The following is a 24,599-nucleotide window of genomic DNA, read 5'->3' on the forward strand; positions in this document are numbered from 1 at the left end:
TATGCGTATTTCAGTAGAATTTTAATTAATACATCACACGCAACAGATGCTTGAAAGCGACTGGGTGTATGTGAGAGAAAGCGACTGAGTGTATGTGCCTGGTGCTGTCCTCAGGCCTCCCGTCATCGATGTGCCTCGTCACCTGGGTTATGGGTGTCCTCAGTAGTGACTTCCTGATTTATTATTAATTTATTTATTATTATTTTTTTTGTGGTCGTAAGTGCGGCCGGTCGTAAGTCGACGACCAAGTGTATATGTGTTTTAAAGGTAGCAACAGTTTAAAATATTATTAATAATAGAAATAAAAATAAAATAAAAATAATAATAATGGATTATGGACCTGGGACACTGCTATATGCAGAAAGTACCCAGCGACCATAATTTCTACATAAGTTAGTAGTCGTGAAAGGCAATGTGCTAACATTACTTGAATGGTAATGCTAGTTATGGAGAACAAAGGGCGAACAGAACTGTGATCGCAATCACGGTGAACAAAGCCGAGAGCTAAGATAAAGGAGAAGTAATAAAGAAATAATAAGAATAACTTAGTGCTGTTTGTCCTATGATTTCACCACCTTTTTCAAGGGCCAGCCGCCGAAATCAAAGGAGGAAACGGCAATAAGTGGGTATAGCCTCCATTTCTGACATGAAATACAGCCCCACGTAGTATACTAGGAAGTAGGTAAGGTTTGTTTAAGTCAGTTAAAATAATTTGTTTAAATAAATAGCTTAGGTCAGTTAAAATAATTTGTTTAAATAAATATCTTAGGTCAGTTAAAATAATTTGTTTAACTTTAATATTGATAATGCAGCATTGTATTTCATGGCTGATCCAACAGAGGCTGGAAGTAAAGCATAACAAGAATAAAAAGCAAGGAAGGGATAACTTACATGCAATAAAAGAATAACAAGATTAAAAAGCAAGAAAGGACAACTTACATGTGGTCGTAGAGATCTGTACTTTTGTGGAGAAATAAAATGTTTAGACTGAATGTGGGCTCCGGTATGTGGTATAGGCTAGCGACCCCTGGTGTAAGGAATCGGGAAAGTTTTAATTATGTTGGGCTAGTTACCCCATGGGTTTTAGGTTGTAGATGTATTCAAATGATTTAAACAAATAAATAAGTAAAGTAAGTTAAGTTAAATTAGCAAAATAGTAAAATTAAAATTAATATAACCAAATTTTGTTATGAAATTTGGTTATATGATGTTTTTTGTAATGTAATTTGGTTATATGATGTTTGTGGCAAGGGATTTGTAATTGCATGCAAGAAGGCCAAAAGGTTTTTCATCTGTATCTGGCTTTTATTCTGATGTTTTGGCAACTGGCTGGAAGTAGATCGGAGTGTGAGTTGATACATTGGTTTATGTTGATGCGATCCATAGTGGTGTTATGAAATTTTAATATAATGGTAGAATACTCCTTGTTAATATTATTATTAATAGGTTTTAGTTTAAATTTGCAAATGTCAGATATCAGGTGTCTATTTTTGAATACAAAACTGTTGATGAATTTAAATAATGCTTTTAGAATGTTGTGTTTCATACTGAAGAGTAAGTTATGTATCTGCTGCACTTTTGTCATTGTTGTCCCAAATGGTTACAATCTGAGTAAAGGTACCTAGTTTGTGAATGTCTGAATTATTATTTCTTGGTTTGCATTTTTTATGGCATCCTGGTTTGCTTATACATTTGACCATTTGAAATTTCTCATAGATACAAAGGTTTTCTATAGAACTAGTAATGATACTATGGCTAAATTTGTTGTTTAATCCATAAGGGTACAGTGTTTTAAGCTTTAGCATAAATATTTCTTCCTGTCTGTTTCTTAAAGCAGGGTCAGGTATATGGGCTAAGATGGAGATGTAGATATTAGAGAAGCAATGCTTCTGGAAATGTTTTCTATTTCATTTTGCTGTTTGCCATGTTTTTTTTACGTTATTGTAATTGTTGATGTCTGATCTATGAAGGTTAAGCCTTAGGTGCAGTTTGTTGCCGGTTTGGCCAACATGCTTTGCATTGCAAGTATGACAAGTGATGAGGTACACCACGTTGCTATACTTGCAGAAAATGGGTTTATTGTTAGTAATATGATAGGGGTGCATGTATGGGCAAGTAAGGCAACGCCTATTGATACATTAGTTGAATTTGACGTTTTTGTATGGATGTGATAGAATGGGAATCTGTTATCCTGTTGTTAGCTAGGCTGAGGGCATTTGATGCTTGTTTGCTCTGCAAGGTGTGTGTAATATGTGTGTGGCTAGCAGGGATAAGGAGGTGATTATCCCCTTGTATAAGGCAATGGTCAGACCACACCTTGAGTACTGTATACAGGTCTGGAGGCCTCATTTTAAGAAGGATGCAGAGCTGTTGGAACGAGTACAGAGAAGGGCAGCAAGATTAGTGAATGGAACAAAGGGTTGCTCTTACGAAGAAAGGCTTAAGTTTTGCAAATTACAGTGTCTGGAGACTTAGGCACCTGCGAGGTGATCTGATTGAGGTGTATAAAGCCTTGAATGGTTTGAGCATGCTCAATGCTGATGGGATTCTTCCTCTTGCTCAGAATAATCATCTGAGAGGGCATAAATTCAAATTGAGGAAAGACGGTTGTAGGATAGTGTGCGGAAGTTTGCCTTTAGCCAGCGGGTGGTTGATTTGTGTAACAAACTTTCATCTGTCGTTGTAGAAGTTGATAGCTTGAATAGATTCAAGGCAGAACTTGACAAACATTTGGAGCGAGTGGATGGGAGAAATAAGGGGTTTTTTTTTTTTTTTTAGTTTTTTTTGGCTGATGCTATATAAGCTTGCTTTCTTGCATCATGTGCCTATGCTAATGTTTAGGAATAGTACAGTGTAATGAAGAGCCATACAGAGCATAGGCTTCCAGGGTCAAGTTTATTCTACTCTGCCCGTGTAACATGTTTGGTAAATTTTGTCTATCCATATAAGAGTTCAAAGTACATAATAAATCAATAAATAAAGTGAACATAATAATATGTCGAAAAACTTAATAAACAAGGTAAAAATAAAGTGAAAATTAAGTCAAAAAAGGCGATGAGGAAATAAGATTCCTGAGTATGATGTTAATTCAAAATTAAGTTTATTAAAGAAATATAAGCTTATAAAGCCAGGTTCCCGATATGAAGAAAGAAAAGTAGGTTAAAAGGGCAATGCTGCCAATATAAAGTGGTGTGAAAAATTGTTTTCCAGACAGAGACATATAAGTTAATAAAGTGAATATACCGATATGAAGCAGGAAATATCGGCTAATATGCCAAAACTACTGATATAAAGAAGTGTGAAAACAGATGTAAACTGTAATTACAATGTGTAATTACGGTTTACATCTGTGTCTGTAATATGGAAAAAATATAAGGTTTTTATATAGAAAGCCATTCCGGGTAACGTGAGCAAGACCTGGACATGGCTTGCAGTTAACATGTTTTAAAGGTAGCAACAGTTTAAAATATTATTAATAATAGAAATAAAAATAATAATAATAAAAGCCCTTTGTTCTCCATAACTAGCATTACCAGTCAAGTAACATTAGCACATTGCCTTTCACAACTACTAACTTATATATATATATATTGTGACAACCCAGGGGTAACGCTCATTTTTCTGGGGTCGACTTTTCTCTTGAAGTTTCTGTTAATAAAATAGGTTTTTTTTTTTTTTTTTTATGATATTTAATCCGTTGTCAGTTGCATGAAATCATACACAAGCTGTTGCCAACTTTGTAGCACATTTTCATCTTATTCAATAGAAACTTTTCAAATTTTTTAGTGAAAAAATTGGCCAAAATTGACCTTGGAAAAGCATTGGGTAGCTTCACTGCATACAGAATGGCTTTCTAGTGAAGTCAAAGTGAGATAGCAAAGCAAAGTAAACTGGATCCCTATATGACTAAAGGGTTAACGTAGCTAAAAAGCAATGAAATAGCTAGTGCCATTAAGAATATATTTTATTAAACTATTTATAGTATTTTTGACATGAAAAATTCACAAAATATTCTTAAATGACTTTCAATCATGTAAATATGGAGCTATCTAGGAGCACTTATATTGTCCAACTATAATTTTTTTGGTGTGCGCTTGTAGTTTAATATGTGGCTGGCCTAATGTAAAATGCAGTCTTTTATAATTTTTAATAAGTAAGTAATAACCACTGTAATAAATGAAATGAGGCTTAGTAAATGTTAGCCATTTAGTATGGAATTACATAGTATGAATCAGAGCTGTAATACTCAATATGTTCTACGTTGATAATGATATTAGTAAATTAATAAGAGGAGTTTACCTCAATATAGTACGTGGAACACTTCCGTATGATACCCTCCAGAAATTAAAACGGAAAAAACGAAAAAATCGACAACTTACCGGTACATTAAAGTAAAATATAAATAATTAAAGTAAATTATAAATAATTAAATAATCAATTTAACACAATTCAAAATCAATTCAAAACAATTAAAATTCAAATTAACGCAATTAAAAGAAGCTAACGAAAATATTCAAAACGATTTTCCTTCCTTACTAAGGAAGGAAAATCGTTTTGAATATTTTCGTTAGCTTCTTTTAATTGCGTTAATTTGAATTTTAATTGTTTTGAATTGATTTTGAATTGTGTTAAATTGATTATTTAATTATTTATAATTTACTTTAATTATTTATATTTTACTTTAATGTACCGGTAAGTTGTCGATTTTTTCGTTTTTTCCGTTTTAATTTCTGGAGGGTATCATACGGAAGTGTTCCACGTACTATATTGAGGTAAACTCCTCTTATTAATTTACTAGTATGGAATTACAAAAACATAACAGTACAGGTGACCCCTGCTTAATGCTGATAATTCGTTCTGTAAAAACAGAGCGCTAAGTGAATTCACGCTAAGCGAGCACCGCATTCCCATAAGGTAACATATGTATTTGTGAGTTGCGGTCGGTGCCTTAGGATATTTCCTAATCAATAATAAACGGTAGTGAAAAGATGCACAAATGTCGGTCAAAATATTTAATATTCAAATATTTGTACATATAAAATATTCTGCATTCCATACGTATATAATTATGTGCTAACTACTTGTGTATCAAAATTAAACTTAAAATTCCAATTAAAATCATGAATTTAATTTATCTAAATTGATTTAATTTAATTGATGAATTTAATCATGAAATGTATCGATTTTGCGTTGAACTTTGGCCCTCTCCCAAATAAACTAAAAGGGGTATTGATTTTAAATCCCTCGCAGTTTAATTACCACCCAACAATAAAGTCAACCGAACCTTCGCCGCTTTGAAACCTGGCATGTTTTTTTATTCTTTCAATATGAAACTTCTTTTAGGCATTCATTTCCACAAAAGTCCTGCTTCATCTATGTTAAAAACTTGTTGAGAAGTATAGTTTAACACATAATATCCCTCTTTAATAATTTTAACAAGTTCTTTTTTTGATAGTTTCGGCTCCTTCTGCACTTGCGGCTTCTCCCTGGATTTTAAATCTATTCAACCAGCCCTTACTAGTTTTAAATGGTTCCACATTTTTTTTTTTTTTTTTTTTGGGTGTTTTCTTCAGATCATCATATTGGCTAATCTTTCTCTTTTTTTTTAATAATATTTAACTTAACTGAATTCTGCATTGGATATTATCTTCAATAAAATTAGTTAAAGTCTTACCATTTCAATACTAATAGCCGGCCTAGCCCTAGTTGCTTGCAGTGGAACAGCTATCTTTCCCGCTGCTAAAATTAATTCTTTATTTTTTTTTATAATTGTTCTTACAGTTAAACTTGCAAGTCCTAAATTATGGCACTCATCCGCTTGTCTTTGACCGGAATCGATTTGCTTCAAAACGTCTAATTTAATTTTCAAATTCAGTCTTTTTCTTACATTTATAGTCTTCTTACTGCGCCCAGACGTTGTTGCTTTTTCATTCTTATCAGCCATTATTAACTCTTCGAAAATGTAACTGCATTTGTTGCATTAATTATGATACGATGTTCAAGTAAACTGTCCTTTTCACAATGACTAATATGATATGATGACTAGACTTCGGATAAATGCATATAACACAAATATTACAAGTAATATGCTTGATAATTTTTTAAAATGTTGATCTCTGAACTACATAACAAGTCACTGTACTGCAATTAAATTAGCGTGCGAGAAAATTTCACTGAGCTTGGGAAAATTTCTCAAGTTGGCGTGGGAAACGTTTTAATGCTGTTTTGATATTCATTTTCAAGCTATCGACTCCATCAAATGAAACGATTTCGTTAAATATGCCAAAAATGCAATCTGTAAAATTGCGTTATAGTGATCTGTGACAGCATTATAACGAATCAGCCTAAAGTGAACCACGTTATAACGGGGGGCCTGCTGTATATTGAATCTTATATTATAAGATATTGCATTGTTATGCATCAGCCTGTTTTTTCTTTCTTTCTTTTTTTTTCCTGTCTTCTTGTAAATGACTCTCTCTCTACTATCAGTTTATTCTTCACTGGATAAATAAAAAAACCCAAAATTTTCATAGTATTCTGAAGTATAAAAATCATTATGGGAATCCTGTTTCGAAACTTTACTAGACATGTTGGATGGACAGACAACTTGTGTGATCGAGAATACTGAATTGAAGAGGAAAGTCAGTGAATTGAAACAGCAGATTGGCTAATACTGATCTTATATATAAGTGAACAATAAATAATAAATAATTCTTATTATAGTTCTTATTTCATAATTTTATTCCAAATACAGGAAATTCTGAATTCAAAATACCAACTGTGAAAATTAGTGGGTCTTGATCACACAAGTTGTCTGCCCAGCAAGTACTCTGAAGTTGAACTATCATTGATTTATACATAAAAAGTGCTCTTTTTTATTAAAAGAAAAATAAATTAATTTTTTCTTTTTTTTTAATTTCACATTAAATTATTAAAAGTGCATAATTTTTTTAGGCTGAAAGAGAACTTTTAGATGCTGAAATGGATCTCTATAACAAGCAGCATAAAGGAGATGACACTACTGAATTGAAGAGGAAAGTCAATGAATTAAAACAGCAGGTTGGCTAATACTGATCTTATATATAAGTGAACAATAAATAATTCTTAATGTAGTTCTTATTTCATAATTTTATTCCAAATACAGGAAATTTTCAATTCAAAAGACCAACTATGAAATTGAAAGATTCAATTATTCAAATGATATTTATGATCATCAGACTTGAACCATAAGCTGGTTCAATACCTTTTGAATTTTGAGCACATTTAATTACTATTTTTGACAACAAATTCGGACCATTTATATCTCTAATACAGTTTTTTTGCATTTCTCTTTGGTCACTAAAACTGTAGCACTGTATAAATAAAATCATTTCACAATGTCTATTATTTTTTCTTTAATTCGTAACCACACTTTTATGAGCTTCTAATATGATTGCCTGTTATTCTTATAGCCACACCAAAAAAATCAGTTATCACAGTGATAATGGTATTTTATGAGTGGGACCCTTTTATTTTCATAACGTAATCAATTGCATGGCTTTTATAAACCTGTACCTTGTATGCAGGTTTCTTGTTGAATTTCAACTATTATAATATATTCAGTAATTGTATAAGCATTATAAAAATAAGTATTATATTTATAGTGACAGCTTTTGGTGATTACAGCATCCTATCTTTAAAAGGTTATGACATGACCGTGAACAGATATATTTGTCACTTTTTTATGATCAGCAATACCAGAACCACTGTAAAACTATATCATGGTGGTAGTTATTTTATATATTTATTTATTTTTTAAATTTCCTAACTTAAGTGGTTACATACCGACTTTCATGCTCCCTTCCTTCACACGCACGCACGCGATTTTATGTTTACTATGTGAACATAACTGCCACTAGAGGTGCTCTCTAGTGGCAGTTATGATCACTACTCAGCAGACTGTGTGCACATACCAGTACTTGTCGTGCTAGTATTGCATGAAGAGATTTTTTTTAGGCATGTGTCACTGACAATCGTTTTGAAGGCGAGTATAATGTTGGAGATACTGATTGAACAGTGATATGTGATTCGTTATTGTGTCAGACGGGTCTTAAATGCATCTAAAACAGTTTAACTGTTTGAATGAATGAAGCATTTGGTATTGAGTGTCTTGGTAGAACAGCCATATTTAAATGGCACAAGCAATTCAGTGAAGGCCGTGAGTGTTGCAGATGACCCAAGATCTGGTCAGTCTTCCTCCTCGACTCGTGAGCAAATCGCAAAAACCCAGGAAATCTTGGATGAAGACAAGCCAATTACACTTTGTGAATTAGCTGTTAGATTATCTATTTCATATGGTACTGCTCACAATATTTTGAAAGATCACCTGAAAAGGTCACGAATCTGTGCCCGCTGGATTCCACATAATTTGACTCCAGAACAAAACAGCAAAGAGTAGACTTGTGCAAAGAAATGCTTGATCGTTTTGAAACACAGGGTCAAAACTTCTTAATCATATTAATAGCGATTTGTGATGAAACTTGGATTTTTCATTGTGATCCAGAGACAAAACAACAGTCAAGTGAGTGGAAGCATTCTGATTCACCAATACCTAAGAAATTTCGAGCTTCTCATTCAGCTGACAAACAAATTGTTCTTGTCTTTTTTGACACAAAAGACATTCTTGTTACACATTTTGTGCCTCGTGGAACAACTATGAATAAGGAAGCATACTCTGAGATTCTCAGAGTATGCTTCACTATGCCATTCATGAGAAACTTTTGAGAACTTTCTGGTGTGGACTGCTTTCTCCATCAAAACATGCGAGGTGCCATACAGCTAATATTGTGCAATCAATGATCACTGCCATAGGTGATGAGGTTCTGCCACATCCCCCTTATTCACCGGACTTAGCCCCGTGTGATTTCTTCCTGTTTCCCTGTCTGACGAAAGCTCTGAAAGGCAAGGTTTCACTTCTGACAATGATGCTCACAGAGCCACGTGGAAGTGCTTTGCAGTCTTTCGAAAAATGGCTTGCAAGAAGCATTTAATGCATGGGTATGACAGTGATGAAAGTGTGTAAAGTCCAAGGGAGAGTATTTCAAGAAGGAGAAATCCACAGAAGATTCAGATGATGACAATTAAGCTAAGATCTTGCACCAATCCATGAGTTAAATGATCACCCTTCGTATTAGACAAGTTCAGTTCACGGTATTCTTTTCTTGGTTTAGACTGTTTTTGACAGTCTAAACAGTAAAATGTTGTTGCTTGCTGACTTAATTGTGGAGTTAGTTCATTTTAAGAAAAATTAGAATTTTAGAGAATAAAGGTGATATACACTTAGCAGTTATGTAAAGCTCTTAAAGTAAGTACTCTTACTATTCTGCTGCTACAATCATCATTTAATGATAAAATGCATCTTTTGTATATGCATTCCAAAAAACAAACTAAATTTGCTACAAGTACAGATACATTTCCTCCTTATACATTAGCTTTTAAGTATTTGTGTGCACACCATGAATTTAATAAGATTAAATATAGGAGAAACAAATCTTTGTATATCTTTTATTTATTTTATTTATCTATTTTTTTGAAATACACTGCTCTTGATTACAGGTAGTTCCCAACTTTATGAGTTAATTCGTTCGTGGCAAGCGCTCGTAAAGCGAAAACTTGTAAAGTGAGAATTTATTTCCCATAGACATAATGTTAAAAATGGATTATGTTCTCAACAACGAAAGTAGTTAGCTAATTAGTTTATATTTAAACAATGATTGATCGATCCAAAGAAATGAAAACATAGCCTGTAAAATTAAGCAAATTATAATTTAAAGAAATTATTTATGACTTACAAATGTTAAAGAATGTTTATTCTTTATCATCATTCATTGTTGGGTTGGCACTCATTGTTGGTTTGTTGCACAAGGAGTTGTCTTCTTCAGAAATGCTTTAAGAGGCATTTATTTCCAAGATAATCTCTTCTCTTATTTCTTTATAAATTTTTGCATGCATATGCATTTTTCACGAACAATTCCATCTAACTAACACGATACGTGCAAGTGAGATTGCAACTAACACGATTTGCACAGAGTAACAAGTTTATGAAGCTTAAAAAAAAAAAAAAAAGGAATGAAGAAAAGATTCTGAAAATTTATATATTTATTTTTTTTATGATTGAAGACTGCAGTGAAGGGGGTTATAACAGTTGCTCAAAAAAAAAAAAAAAGAGACCAAATGTTTGTTTGTTTTAGTGTGTCGTGTCGTTTGTTGTGTTCTGTTGCACTGCAAAAAGACAAATTTTGTTTCATTATTTATGTCAGGGATGTCAATTTTTTTTTTTTTTATAGTAAATATTTTCTTTTGTTTAGAAATTGCAAAAATTATGGGTAAACACAAGAGTTGCGCTTTTTGTTAAACAAAGACTTGAAATTATTCAAAAGTTTGAAAATGGTGCATCTGTTAAATCTCTAATTAACCATTGTAATGTTGGTGATCAAACCATACGCGACATTGTAAAAAATAAAGGGAAGCATTGTATTGGACACACGAGTAGTACGTGGTAAGTTTTTTTATCTGTCGCCATATTTTTTACGTAGGTTGCTTAACATTTTTCAATACAGTAAGTCCCTGACTTACGCAACTATGAATTTGCGTAAATTTGTTTTCACTCAGTTTTTATTTATTTATTATTTTTTTTTTTTTAGGATTGTAAAATTTAAAACAAACGCAACAACAACAAAAAAAATAATAAGCAATCAATAATGCTCACGGCACACACAAATTGCACAAGAGAGATCAGAGTAACAAGCAAAAAAATAGGAAAGAGAAGATTCTTACAATTATTTATGGTTTTTTTTTTTTTATATGACTGAAGATTTCAGTGAAGAGGACACACACACTTCACCATAATAACGTAAAAACCAACAGAATTCCAGCTATCGGTATCGTCGCAAATGCAGTAAGATCCAGTTTACTACCCGTTTATAATAGATTGTGCTAACAGAAAAGCCCAATAAAAGGGAAAGTGCAAATTGTTTTTTGTTGACCTCCAGAAATGTGCTCTAGTAAAATGTGAGCTTGCACGGGGTGGTAATAGTGAGTTTTTTGCCTTGACCCTGTGAAGTTCTTTTCAGAAAATTTAATTTTGACCGTTATCATGGTGCCAGCTAAGAGAATAAGTGACAGCGGTACTAGTAAATCTACCAAGAAAAGGAAAGCAATCGACTTGGATCAGAAAATTAAACTTAATAAGAATGTATGAAAATGGTCAAACATTAACAAGTATCATGCTGAATTCAGATTTGTCAATAATAATATAGTAGCAATATGTTACTAGTCATTCCCAAGTTACGTAAAACGAAGTAAGAAGTCCTGAAACGTATCTCTTACGTATGTCGGGGACTTCTATATTTTTGGATTAACTGGGAAATCGATTATCCTGGATTTGGTTTTTACCATCTATCCCGGAAAATCGAGAGTCTACTGTATATATATATATATATATATATATATATGGATTAAATATGGAAGAATCTTAACTATATATGTGTATACATGTTTCATAATTATCATATGTGGTTTCTCTATCTTAAAAATTTAGGCTAGAGCTTTAGGCCTATTAGATAATGGTCGTGGACGGTCAGGAAGAGGAGTATCCCGAAGAACAGCAGGCACCTTTCGAGGAAGAGGGAGAGGAATTATGACTCGAATTCGCACCACTATTGACCATCGACCGCGGAAGGTACTAACAAGAGGATATCATTTGGCTGAAAAAGAGAGTTTGTCAAATCATTTTTCTGTGAGTACCAGTCCTTTAATTACAATTTAAATGTAGGGAATTCCATATACAATGTGAAAATAGCAACTTATATTCCAAATCAACTGAAACTGAAGTTTGTATACAGTTTAGAAAAATTATTTGGAAGGGTTCTAGAGAATGAGGATTCAAGTCATAAGCTGTTAATTAGATAATTTACGTCTTTTTAGTTCATATGATAATAAATTTTCATTGTTGTCACTGCATCTTATAGATTGGGATGTCAGTGCACTCTTCAGAATATCATCCCTGTAACAGGCAAATGAAAGTGCATATCTGTTTCTGGTTGAACTATAATCAGCAGTTAAATTTAAAACATGGCAGCATTTAAATTTGATATTGCTGTGTTGAGTAGCAAAAGCCAAGACATTTTGAATAAGAAACTTAAGTTTAAAACACTGTAAATTGGATAATTTTAAATGATGCAACTGATGCTGTAAACACTGGAATTTAGATTATCCAGTCCATTAAAGTTAGTGGCAGATAGAGCAACCCAAGTGAGCTATAAATATATCAGTTTATTTTACATTACTTAAGGTATACTGCCTGGTAACTTTATTAGTACTGATGAAGATTTGTGTATTGGAGCATATAATCAATATATGCTCAAATACACAAAGATTTAATTAATGGATTAACGCTCTCTAAAGGAAATGATGTAAGATCAGACTAAATTCATCATTATGTGCTGAAACATCTCAGGAATTCTGCCACAGATAATTTCTTCTCCTCAATAATAGGATATTCATTGAAGAAAATTTCCAAGTCCTTGGCTCATAAAAAGTTTATGAAGTTTAAATATAGGAATGAAGAGATTCTAAACACTTAAAGAGTTTTATTTTATCATACTGTATTTATGGCGGTCTTCTTCTTCGTCTTTTAAAAGGAAGCAGAAAATTTTAACAGTTAAATCGAAGATTGGGATTTTAAATAGACTTTCAAAGGACGAAAGCTGGTCTTCATTAGCAAAATTTTATGAATAATGCAAAAAGGTTGCAAGAGTACCTCATAGTATCTTGTCAATGATATATAGGAATTTTGCTAGCAGGGATAAGGGTGTGATTGTCCCCTTGTATAAGGCAATGGTTAGGGCACACCTTGAGTACTGTATACAGGTCTGGAAGGCCCATTTTAGGAAGGATGCAACGAGTACAGAAAAGGGCAACAAGATTGGTGAGTGGAACAAAAGGTTTGTGTTAAGAAAGGCGTAAGTTCTGCTTATAGTAGTAGTGGCATGTGATGCAAGAAAGCAAGTGTTATGAGCTTATGCAGCATCAGCCAAAAAAAAAAAAATCACACAACCATTCCCTCTAAATGTTTGTCCAGTTTCTCCTTAAATTTATTTAACCTATCAACCTCTATGACAGATGGAAGTTTGTTCCAGCAATTAACCACCCGCTGGCTAAAGTCACATTTCCGCACATCTATTCTACATCTGTCTTTCCTTAATTTGAATTTATGCCCCTTTAGGTTCATAATCTGAATAAGTGGAAGAATCCCTTCAGAATTCAGCATGCTCAATCCATTCAAGGCTTTATACACCTCAATCAGATCACCACGCAGGTGCCTAGTCTCCAGCCATTGCAATTTGCAGAACTTAAGCCTCTCTTGGTAAGAGGATCCCTTCATTCCCCTCACCAATCTTGTTGCCCTTCTCTGTACACGCTCAAGCAAATCTATATCCTTCCTAAAATGAGGCCTCCAGACCTGTATGTATTACTCAAGGCGTGGCCCAACAGAGGGACAATCACCTCCTTTTCCCTGCTAGCAAAATTCCTATATATCATTGACAAAACCCCATGACCTGCCCTGGCAGCCTGTCTGCATTACTCAGAAAACTTCATATCTGACTGCACAATTACTCCCAGGTCTTTTTCATTTTCTACCATCTTAAGTGTAGTACCACACGGTTGGTATGTGTGGTACTCATAGGGGTTACTTTTACCCATATGCAGTACTTTGCATTTGTCAAGGTTAAACTTCAGTTGCCACTTCTCAACCCATCTGCCCAAATTTTCAGATCCTGTTGCAGTAGCACACTGCCGTTACCGTCATTAACAACCCTGCCAGCCTTTGTATCATCTGCAAACTTTAACACTAAGCCTGATATACCTTCATAAATATCATTGATAAATATACAAAACAACAGTGGACCCAACACCGAACCCTGTCAAACTCCACTAATAACATTAGTCCACAAAGAGCAGCACCCATTGATTACCACCCTGTCTTCTCCCACTCAACCATCCTTTTATATTGCAGCTTGTGGAGACTAGGCACCTGTGAGGTGATCTAATTGAGTGTATAAGGCCTTGAATGGATTGAGCAAGCTCAGTGCTTATGGAATTCTTCCTCTTGCTCAGATTACTCACCTGACAGGGCATAAATTCAAATTGAGGAAAGACAATTACAGAATAGATCTGCTGAAATTCTCCTTCAGCCAGCAGGTGGTTGATAGTTGGAAGAAACTTCCATTTGTCATAGTGGAGGTCAGCAACTTAAATAAGTTCAAGGCAGAACTAGACAAGCATTGAGTAAAGTTGAATTTTGAATTGAATAAGTGAAATGTTTTTTTTTTTTTTCCTGATACTATATAAGCTTGCTTTTTTGCATCATATGTCCTACTAATGCTAATGTTATCTCTTCTGATAAAGCAAAGTCATATAAAGTTTAACAGTTCAGCAAGAAATGAATTGACTAAAGTGTAAATCAGTCTCTAAAGAAAATTATGGAGGGTTATCCAAATCTGCTTTCAGCTCATCGTCAGTCCCAACAGAAAAAGCACCTCTTTTTTTTTTTCCTTTTCCATTTTTTTTTTTGAAGTATTTTATATTATTAAAAATGTTATCAGAACCCTGCCCTCTTGTTTACCTAGTTAACACAAATCATCTCCTATGTATTGGTTTGAAATGTATAATTTTAAATAACTCTCCTTTTCTTTGTTTCTGTTTATAAGAATGTAAATTGTTGCATTGAAAAGTCCTACTGGCGAAACCCCTATACTTTAGTTGAGCAATTCATTGTTTAGAACCATTTTATAGAGAAATTTTGGATACTCATTAACTCGGCAGAGTGTTCCCTAGTAAATTACATCTGTCCCCATTTAAATACTAATATGCAGTGGTGTGTATGATTTGAAAACTGTGAGTACTATTTTACTTCCTACCTTTTGGATGGGACTGCCAAAAACTGCAATGCTTCCCTCTTAACACACACACACACACACACACACACACACACACACACACACACACACACACACACACACACACACACACACACACACACACACACATATCAAAAAATGGTATTGTGTTCCATTATGGACTAAATTTACATACGGAATATATCAAAATTTGTATTCTCTACTAATCAAAGAAGTGTTATGGGTTGTTACTTTGTCATGATATATTGTTATTATTAATGTAACTTTTTCTTTTCTCCTGCACATAATTGTGCATTGTTGGTGTGTCAAATATGTTTTGTGGCAAACAGTTACAAATGAATACATATTGAATTTTTTAAACTAGCTTCTCGCCAACTGGCAGGACCATCTAGCTGATGAGAAGCCATTCAGCTTTAAAACGGCTGTGCTGGCAATCTCAGATTTTTAAATGTATAGCAGATTTGCATTTGCCTTTCTGGGTGATGCTATTCAGTTTAAAAAGATATTAGCAATTTAGGCAGAATGATGAATAATGGCGTGAGGCTCTAGCTTAAACACAGTTTCGAGCCTTAAGGTTTGGGCTTGTGTTTAACTTTGTTAAATACTTGGCCTCTGTCTTCAGAAAGATTCCTATTATGGAAATTGAAGTCTGTCCGACTACGTGAAATGTAACCATTCCTGGTAGAATACCAGGACAGTTATGGTACAACTCAGATGAGGAATTAGTAAACACTACCAGCAGTTTCTCACAACAGCTGCATAGTTTAATAGTTCATTCGGAGTACGAGTTTGTTAGCAAAGAAAGAATGGGAATACTATCATTTAAGAATGCAAGAGGGAACGGTTTACATAGTCAAGTTAAAAACATTAAATTTAATGTCATTAATTATTTTTATAAGGAAGCACTAAATGGAGTTCCAAGCTTGTGCCAATTAATCGGGCAACAAAGTGTACAGGTGTTGCCACAGGATTTTCAGAAACGATCATTAAAAAACGATTGTTTCCGAAATTTGGAAACAATCGCAAGAGGAAGAATCACATCAGCATTGAGCTTGCTCAAACATCGAAGGCCTTATACACCTCAGTTAGATCACCTCGCAGGTGCCTTGTCTCTAGACACTGAAATTTGCTGAACGTAAGCCTTTCTTGGTAACAGCAACCCTTTGTTCCATTCACCAATCTTGTTGCCCTCCTGCGTTAATCACCAAAAAACAAGAATTAAGGTATACTAAATTAAGAAGTGGTATATATTGTTCAGCCACATTAAATCAAAAATGCTTATACAAACAAAACATAAATTGACAAGTGAATATGCAAGATACAAGTCAGAACATACAAGAACATGCATATAGCATATGCAAATCAGCCACCATAGGCAAAATATAATAATTGACAAATAATATTTGTATTGGTTCAGTTTATATGCTAAATTGGAGCTGATTTTCATGTATTCCACAATTTACTTCAAGGAAACACTTCTGATTATAAGAACATATGATTCTTGAGAAGTAGTATATATTAATATTAGTAGTGGCAAATATTGGTTTTTTTTTTTTTTTTTTTAGGAGCATTAGCAACTAAGGCCATATTGCTCCAGGGATATGCGGTGGTCATTCTCTGACCTTTCTGTATTTGGTGGTCACAGGCTCGAACCCCGGTCTAATCAAGAAGCGTGTGCTACGCACTGCTGCTTCTGCCCACCTAGCTACGGAGTCGAATGGCAAGTAATGATAATTACAAGTAATGCCATTCCATTACTCATGGATTGTGTTGAACATGCATTGTTTCAGTCCATATTGGCCATTCATCGGGCCGTTACTTCAAGTTGTGTTTGTTAATCATTCAACACTGTTTTTAATAAGATAAAAACAGCGTTGAATGATGTGATCTTGGAGAAACCGCTTACAAAAGTGTATCCCATTGTCCATATCAGCACCATGAAGTTCTTGTACTTCTTATATGAATGGAATTCATTACTTATTTGTGATCTTAATGATACATAGGGACAGTCATGAATGCCTCCCTTTTCCTTGAAACAGTTATCTAATATCATGATGGGTGTGTGACTCAACAGGTAGCTAATTAAAATTCTGCAACAGACTTCTGGGATTATTATTATCGCTATGATTTGCATAATGCATTAACATTTAAGGCTATATTGCACTACGCATGTAGATGGGAGAAATCCCAGGTGCCGTCCGACACGAACATACCTACGCATGTTGTTTGTACAAGAGTGCATGTTTATAGATTGATTTGCATATTATGCATGCTGCAAAAATTGAAATAACTCACTGGGAAAATTTAAGATCAGTTAACTGTTGCCCTGCAAAATTCTGCAACAGACTTCTGGGATTATTATTATCGCTATGATTTGCATAATGCATTAACATTTAAGGCTATATTGCACTATGCATGTTGTTTGTACAAGAGTGCATGTTTACAGACTGATTTGCATGTTGTGCATGCTGCAAAAATTGAAATAACTCACTGGGAAAATTCTAATCCCCCTTGACTTAAGATCAGCTAACTGTAGCCCCAAGAATCCTTTAAGAATTCCTCCAATATTCACTTGTATGATCTCCATACATGCACACACACATATATATATATATATATATATTTGTAGGCCTACATGGGCTATTTTTGTCTTTATAAGTTATTTTGGCCTTATGGCCTACTGTAAGCTGTATACTGTTGTGTTCATATACATGTTCAGCATATCTGTATAGTACTTATTGTGCTTTTACTATAATAACTATATATATATATAATATGTATGTGTATATATATATATATATATATATATATAATATGTATGTATATATAATATTTGAATCTACAGAACATAAATGCTCTGGTATTGTTACTTTGAAACTTATACGCTGCTCAACAAAATTAACAGGACACGTAGAAAACGTGGTGTAACACCTACAGCTTGCGATGAAGCGGGAAAAAATTTGGTATGGTGGTGTACCATAGGATAATGATGAAATGGAGAGACAGCAGGGAACTTCGGACAGGTATAAGGGATATTTATAGGGGTTTTATAAGAATTACCAATAAAGGTCACATTACAGAAGTCTATAGATGCTTGAAATCACATGACAGCAGTATGAAGTATGATCAGGCTGTCAAGCCTAAACAGGCTTGACAGTGGTGAACCATGCTTGATATAAGGGAGTCTATATGATTCTGTGAAAAAAAAAATCCCATCCTTTCACCAAGTGACCAAGGAGTTGGCTGTCAGTGTGCAATGCAATGCCCAGGGGCGTCCACATGCTGGCCAAAGCCATTGGATATCTTCAGTTTCAAGATATTCCTCCACCACTTGAGCTCTATGTGCAGTAGCATTGTTATGCATGGAAGGAAAATCTGGGCCAGCTGCACTCCTAAAAGTCACACATAGGGTTCAGGGATCTGTTCTTGGTACCTTTGTGCAGTCATGGTACCCCTATCAACAACATGAAGAGAGGTGCACCGTTGATTATTATTCCACCCCACACAAGAAAACCACATCCACTGTAAATGTTCCCTTCTTTTGATGTTGGAGGGATGGTACAGTCAGTCCTCGTATAACGTGTTTATACTACACGAATTCGATCATACACGATTTATAAATAGGGGAACGATATCGTATATAACACAAACCGAATTTGCTTATGCATGATTTGCCTTTGTGTTTACAAGAAATGGCAGTCAGACCAGAATCACTCCAACTGAACGCAACACGATAGGAATGAAGAGAAGATTCTGAAAATGTATTTGTTTTTTATTTCAGTGAAGGGGAAACGCATTTCACCATAATAACATAAAATTCCAGCTATCGGTATTATTGCAAATGAAATTAGATCGAGTTTACTACCAGTTTATAACAGATTCCACTAGCAGGAACGCAACTGGAAATTGTTTTTATTGTTTTATGGTAATAACCCCCAGAAATGTGCTTTAGTAAAATGTGAGCTAGTGAGTTAGAGTTGTCTCTGCCTTTACGGTGTTGTTTATTCAGTTGCTACATGTGCACAGCTTTGTTTATGTGTATCAAGCGTGCCTCCTCATTTTGTAATTGTGCTTTATTCCCTAAAAATGAGTAAAATACTTAAAAGGTGTGAAAAGGAAGCATCCTGGTGAAGACACTACAGATTCAGAGAGAAAGAGAAAAGCAACATTGATAAACAGAGGCGGACTGGGTCAAAAATTCTTACCCGGGAAAATTTGTAGTGGCCTCATACTAGCATTTATGGCCAAAATCACACCGATCTCCGACCCACCGTGTTAGATTAAGACACAAAGAATTGGAAGAGATGGAACGGCTGTCATCTGTTTGGATAGAAAATCAAACAAAAAACAAGTTTGCTTACAATAGAAGCAAAAGCATTAGCAATATTTTATTATGTAATAGTCGTAATAAAATACTTACGTATTTTATTACGATAATTTATTGTGTTTGGTAATGTTTTGATTACAAATGTGTGTTCAATCTTGGATGGTCGACACCTAACCCTATTTTTCCCATAGGGCCTATTGTTTATATTGCATGATTTTGCATTGCATGAGGGTTTCTAGGAACCAACTATCGTGCTATATGAGGACTGACTATTGATACAAGATGCTAGAAAATTCCTCAATTTCTCCAGAAGAAATAATGTCTAGAATCTGTTTACGGGCTAAAACTCATCAGAGAACAGAATTGTACGCCGTTTGTCAGTGCTCCAAGTCGCATGTTTGTGGCACCAGTTTTGACAAGCTCTGCGGTGGTTTGCGGTTAATGGGGAAAAAAACGGGAATGAAGTGATTTGATCACAACCTGTGTTTTTATAGGCATGAATAATTTTCATAATATGTGGCTCTTAAGGTGGTAGATCAATTTCTATTGGATACTCAAAATTTGCATGCCAGGATGCCTATTATATCAAATATTCACTTACGGCAGCGCTGTTCACAATAAAATATTTGTGAGAAACATTTTGTTCTGTTAATTTTGTTGAGCAGCAGTGTAATTAATGCTATGATAACTAGACACATCAAAAAGTGGTATAAACAACTTAAAGGACTTGCAATTGATAAAAATATAGTGCAACCTCGATATAATGTTGGGTGTCAGGTGACAGTTTTTATACCTGTGTTGTAAGTGAAGTGTGTTACAGCTGAAAAATTTTTACCCTCCCCCCCATTTTTTTAACGTACACAGTTTACTTAGTAAATAAATTCCTTATTTACTAATGTTTTATGTGTATGCAGACTAAAATACATAAAATATTAAAGGTTATATCATTCCCTTTACATTCTACAAATACACAATGTTATTTACGGACTTACATTTTATGCATCCATTCTGAAATAGTCAGATAATTTAGTTTATGGGGACTGATGACTATTTTTTAGTACATAATTCTTAATAGTGGTGAGATGCAATAAATGAAAACGTTCACTATCACTCTGATATTCTAATAATGCCATCATCTCATTGTTTTCAAGCACTTTGTTTATTTCTGGTGCTTTTTCCTTACAAAAGTAAATTAAAATTTTCTTTATTTATATTAAGATATTATATTTATCTTTACAATTCACCTGTTGTCAGGGTACTGTAGTCTGTCTGTTAATTTCTAGTGCTTTTTCCTTACAAAAGTCATCCACATTATCTTGAGTCACTCCCTATGTCAGGTGTTTTCCCACTGTTCACAGAGGCTGTGATTTGTTTGTTGTTTAGTTTTTAGGAGAATTAGCAACTAAGGCCATATTGCTCCGGGGATATGCGGTGGTCATTCCCTGACCTTTCCGCATCCTCCGTATTTGTGGTCACGGGCTCGAACCCCAGTTTAATCAAGAAGTGTGTGCTACACACTGCTGCTCCTGGCTACAGAGGCGCCAGCTGTGATTTCTTCTTCACTCAGATAATGCACAACTGGAGCTTCTGCATTCACCTCAATCCAAACAGCCAGTCATTTGCTACAAGACTGCCACCAAGAATGTTACATGCAGCCTTTACTTCTTGTTCTGAAAATGCTACTAATTCAAGATTATTGTTAGTGATCTCAACTTTTCCAATATGGTTTTTCCATCAGTTTTCAGTTGCTATTGAGCTTACTTTTTCTCATGCTAAACCAATATTGTATGTAATGTCTTTCAGTGTTAATGTTTATAGAAATTATAGAACTTCAATTTCTAGTTCACAACACCAGCAAGTAGCTCACCACAGTACTGGATTTGAAGGCTTACATAATGCCCTGATCCATGGGCTGAATTAGTGCAGTTGTGTTTCTTTGCAGAAATGCAACTCTGATCTTGCCATCTTTCAATTTCAAGACATCAGCTGAAGGATGAGCTGGGCAGTGAGCCAACAGTAACACACAACCTTTTCTTAAATTTTTTTTAGAAAGCAAATGGCTTCTCACTGATGGTACAAACTCTCTTTCAAACAATGAAGCAAAAATATCGCTTGTCATCCAATGTTGGAGCTATTTTTATAAATTTCAGGTAGATTTCATGTTGAAATGTTTAAAACACCAGAGACTTCAATTTTTACCAGTGCAATGGCTATAGCTTGTGATTTCTAGTCTTGTTTGTGCACAGTAACACAATAATTCTTTGTTAGTTTTCATGCCTGCTTTGTAGGTTGCCTTTTTAATATCCAGTGACTTGTTGAGGAGAAGTTTATGGTACAGTGCTGTTTTGTCAGAGATGTATAACTGCTCATCTGTGAATTCAATATCTTGAATCACATTATGCAGAAATTCAGGCAGCACTTCTGCTGCTATAATGTCACCAAATGTAGATATGCGTACAATGCTAACCTGGGATATCCCATGACAAGCCTTCCATCTCCAAAGCCACCTTTTGGAAGCTTTAAGTGCATCATCTCCACCAAGTAGCTTATGAAATTTAAGTGCCTGTGCTTTCAAAATTACTGCATTTATTGGTACTTCATCACTGTGCTTCTGTAGAAATCACTTGTATAAATAAGCATTGGTCAACATCACTGTATCAGTCTAGTTTTGTTTTTTTGGAGGCTTACTTCATCTTCTATGCAGTCTTCAAATGAACACAATTTTCCTCTCTTTCATCCGTCTACAGATTGTTCCTTCTGGAATTCCACACTCACAAAATATATTGCATTTTGTTTTGCCACTCTTTCTTAAACTGCAAATTTTTTTCTTTCAGTAGTCATTACTTTAGTCCTGATTTATTAATTCTGCCATGTATTTATTTTAGATGCCTAGAATTTACCATGTTTTGAGAAAACTAAATCAAAACCAAAGTCTGGCCTATCATAGAGCCAGAGTAAAGTCAGATGATTTCTCTATGAATCATTTGTCAGTTCATGTATATTTTTGTCCAGTTTAGACCTTAGCAGTTTTTGCTATCCTAAATGTAACTTATAGTTGAAGAAAGGATGTCATGTGATATTTACAAAAATTTAATTTGTAATTAATATAACACACTTGATGAACATACCTGTATTCTCTTCCAGAAGTAGCTGCTCTTTTGTTGCATCTCTAGCTGAGAGGAATAACTAGATGTCTATAGTAATTTGTCTCTGAGTCTTGTTTAAAAAAATTACTCTGCAGCTGAATATCAAACACATTGGAGCAAATATACAGCCACTTTTTAGCTAATTTCCCCTCTTGGAAATACAGTAGTGGGATGTACAGTAGATATGAGTATATGCAGTATTCACTTTTTTCGGTTTCCTATATGAAATTATTAATTCTTTGAGCACACTACTTTTTTTCATAATTCATTTTGATAATACACATGGTATATGTGAAACCACAGTATGAAGAGGCAGGCACATTATGTCGAGGTAGCACTGTATATGAATTTAAATGATTGAATTTTCAAAAAATTTCTGTCACTCTATCCTCTTCAGTAATGTGGTTATGTGCACTGTTTAACAAAATGAAAAGTGGAACAGTTGAAACACTAGTATAGCTACCCTTTTTGGCTCAGAGGCAAAGAACATGTTCGGGCCCCTACTTAATGAAAATGCAAAAACATGAGACAGCCAAAGACGCTGGGCCCGGAGGCAATTGCCTTGCCTGCCTACATGGTAGCTACGCCGCTGAGTTGAAAGTAGTTTTCATGCCTTTCAGTACCATAAAATGATGCTTGAAATTAGATGGAATAATTTTAAAGTTAGCATCATGCCATTTTCTGATTTGTTTATTGATTTTTAAAGTCACATTGGGTGACTAAAAATCCTCTATCCAGTGATCGAATGATAGTTGCCTATGGCAGGTGGACAAGCAGGTTTCTGGAATCCCACAGTAACATATAATATAGTTGTTTTAGAATCAATGCATGCTTTTGCTGTTGAAATTATTTATGACATTAAGAAGTTTGTTAGAAGTTGTGATTATCTGTTGTTGTTCAAAAGCTAGAACAGAAACTCTTGGAGAACTATTTTTTCAATCCCATGATACTTATGCAAAGCATTCGGCTAACATAACAATCACTGAATACTGTCAGAAAGTAAAAGCTTTTAGATTCATATTTGTTAATATTAGTATAACAACTTTCATCAATTTATTATTAACTGGAGGAAGGGATTCAAAGTTTGTTCATTAGTGACAGCTCTTTTTTTTTTTTTAAGTTACATTATATTGATTAAGATGCCAAAAAGCTAATCTTCTGTTTGACGTTTTAGCATGTATTGCTAAAAGTTAAGCATTTGCTTAACTTAAGCAAATATGCTCTGCATAAAAAATTTATCGTAGGATTCACTGGGACCAATTCTTATTTGGATTTAACTTTATTTAATTTACTTTATTTTTTGAAGTGCATGTGTTGACTCATTCATCTCAAAAAAAAAAAAAAAAAACCCAGTGCAGTGAGATGCATTCTTTTATGGTAGTGCATCTCAATTTAAAATATTTTTTATTACAGTGTTTTTGTCATTGCTTTCAATTGTTTGTTAGAATATAAATCTTATCACTCACTTCTTTTTGCCCATCTCACACAGGTAATTGCTGAGTCCTTTCTCTCAGTATTTTTGTTTTAATTTTTAGCAATTTGGGGAAATTGAATGCAGTGAAGATACTGAATTGGGCTTAGTGTTTACATTTAAGACTAGGAGAGATGCTGAAATGGTAAGTAATTTTCTTTATCTAAGGAATTAGGTATTCAATTTGGGGGCGGGGACTATTTTCCCCCCATAGGATAAGAAAACCCTGTGGGTGTGTGTCTGTGTGTTTTAATTAAAAGGCAGTGGGATCTATTTTGCTCATTTTTAGGATTAGGCTATTTCGTCATCTGGGCCTTTTTTGCCATATTTGGGATGAAATTATTGAATTTGATGCTAAAATTGAACTAAGTATTACTGTTTTGATTGATTTTATTTTTTCTAAATTTAAATTTTGCCTAATCAGCTGCTTAGTAGATGAAACAGATGGGAAGGTTGTTCCCATCTGTTTCATCTGTTAATGGCATTCATGTACTCTTTCCCAATGAATGTAAACCAGTCTTATTTAAAGAAAGAAGAAAAACAGTTGTGTAATGTTCACTCTTCTTTGGCAGTTTGTAATATCTCTGCATGCTACAACTGTTGTGTTGTTGTTTTTTTTATTCAAGTAACATTGTTTGTACTTTTTTAAAAAGTACACTGGTACACCTGTATGTTTTTAAACTAAATCGAAGTGT

At 34.2% G+C, this 24,599-nt stretch overlaps 1 protein-coding gene across 2 annotated transcripts in view; it reads left to right on the forward strand.

Moving 5' to 3' along the window:
- Window positions 1-24,599, forward strand: part of swm (Zinc finger protein swm) — a 370,487-nt gene that overhangs the window by 326,387 nt on the left and 19,501 nt on the right. For both annotated transcript variants that reach the window (XM_090372448.1, XM_090372445.1), the window contains 3 exons: window positions 6,955-7,059; window positions 11,579-11,776; window positions 23,969-24,049. In XM_090372448.1, coding sequence (XP_090228574.1) covers window positions 6,955-7,059; window positions 11,579-11,776; window positions 23,969-24,049 — 384 coding nt within the window. The remainder of the gene's footprint in view (window positions 1-6,954; window positions 7,060-11,578; window positions 11,777-23,968; window positions 24,050-24,599) is intronic.

Source organism: Mastigoproctus giganteus, chromosome 1, assembly GCF_048544385.1.
Source record: "Mastigoproctus giganteus isolate SK-2022 chromosome 1, ASM4854438v1, whole genome shotgun sequence".
Taxonomy (NCBI): domain Eukaryota; kingdom Metazoa; phylum Arthropoda; class Arachnida; order Uropygi; family Thelyphonidae; genus Mastigoproctus; species Mastigoproctus giganteus.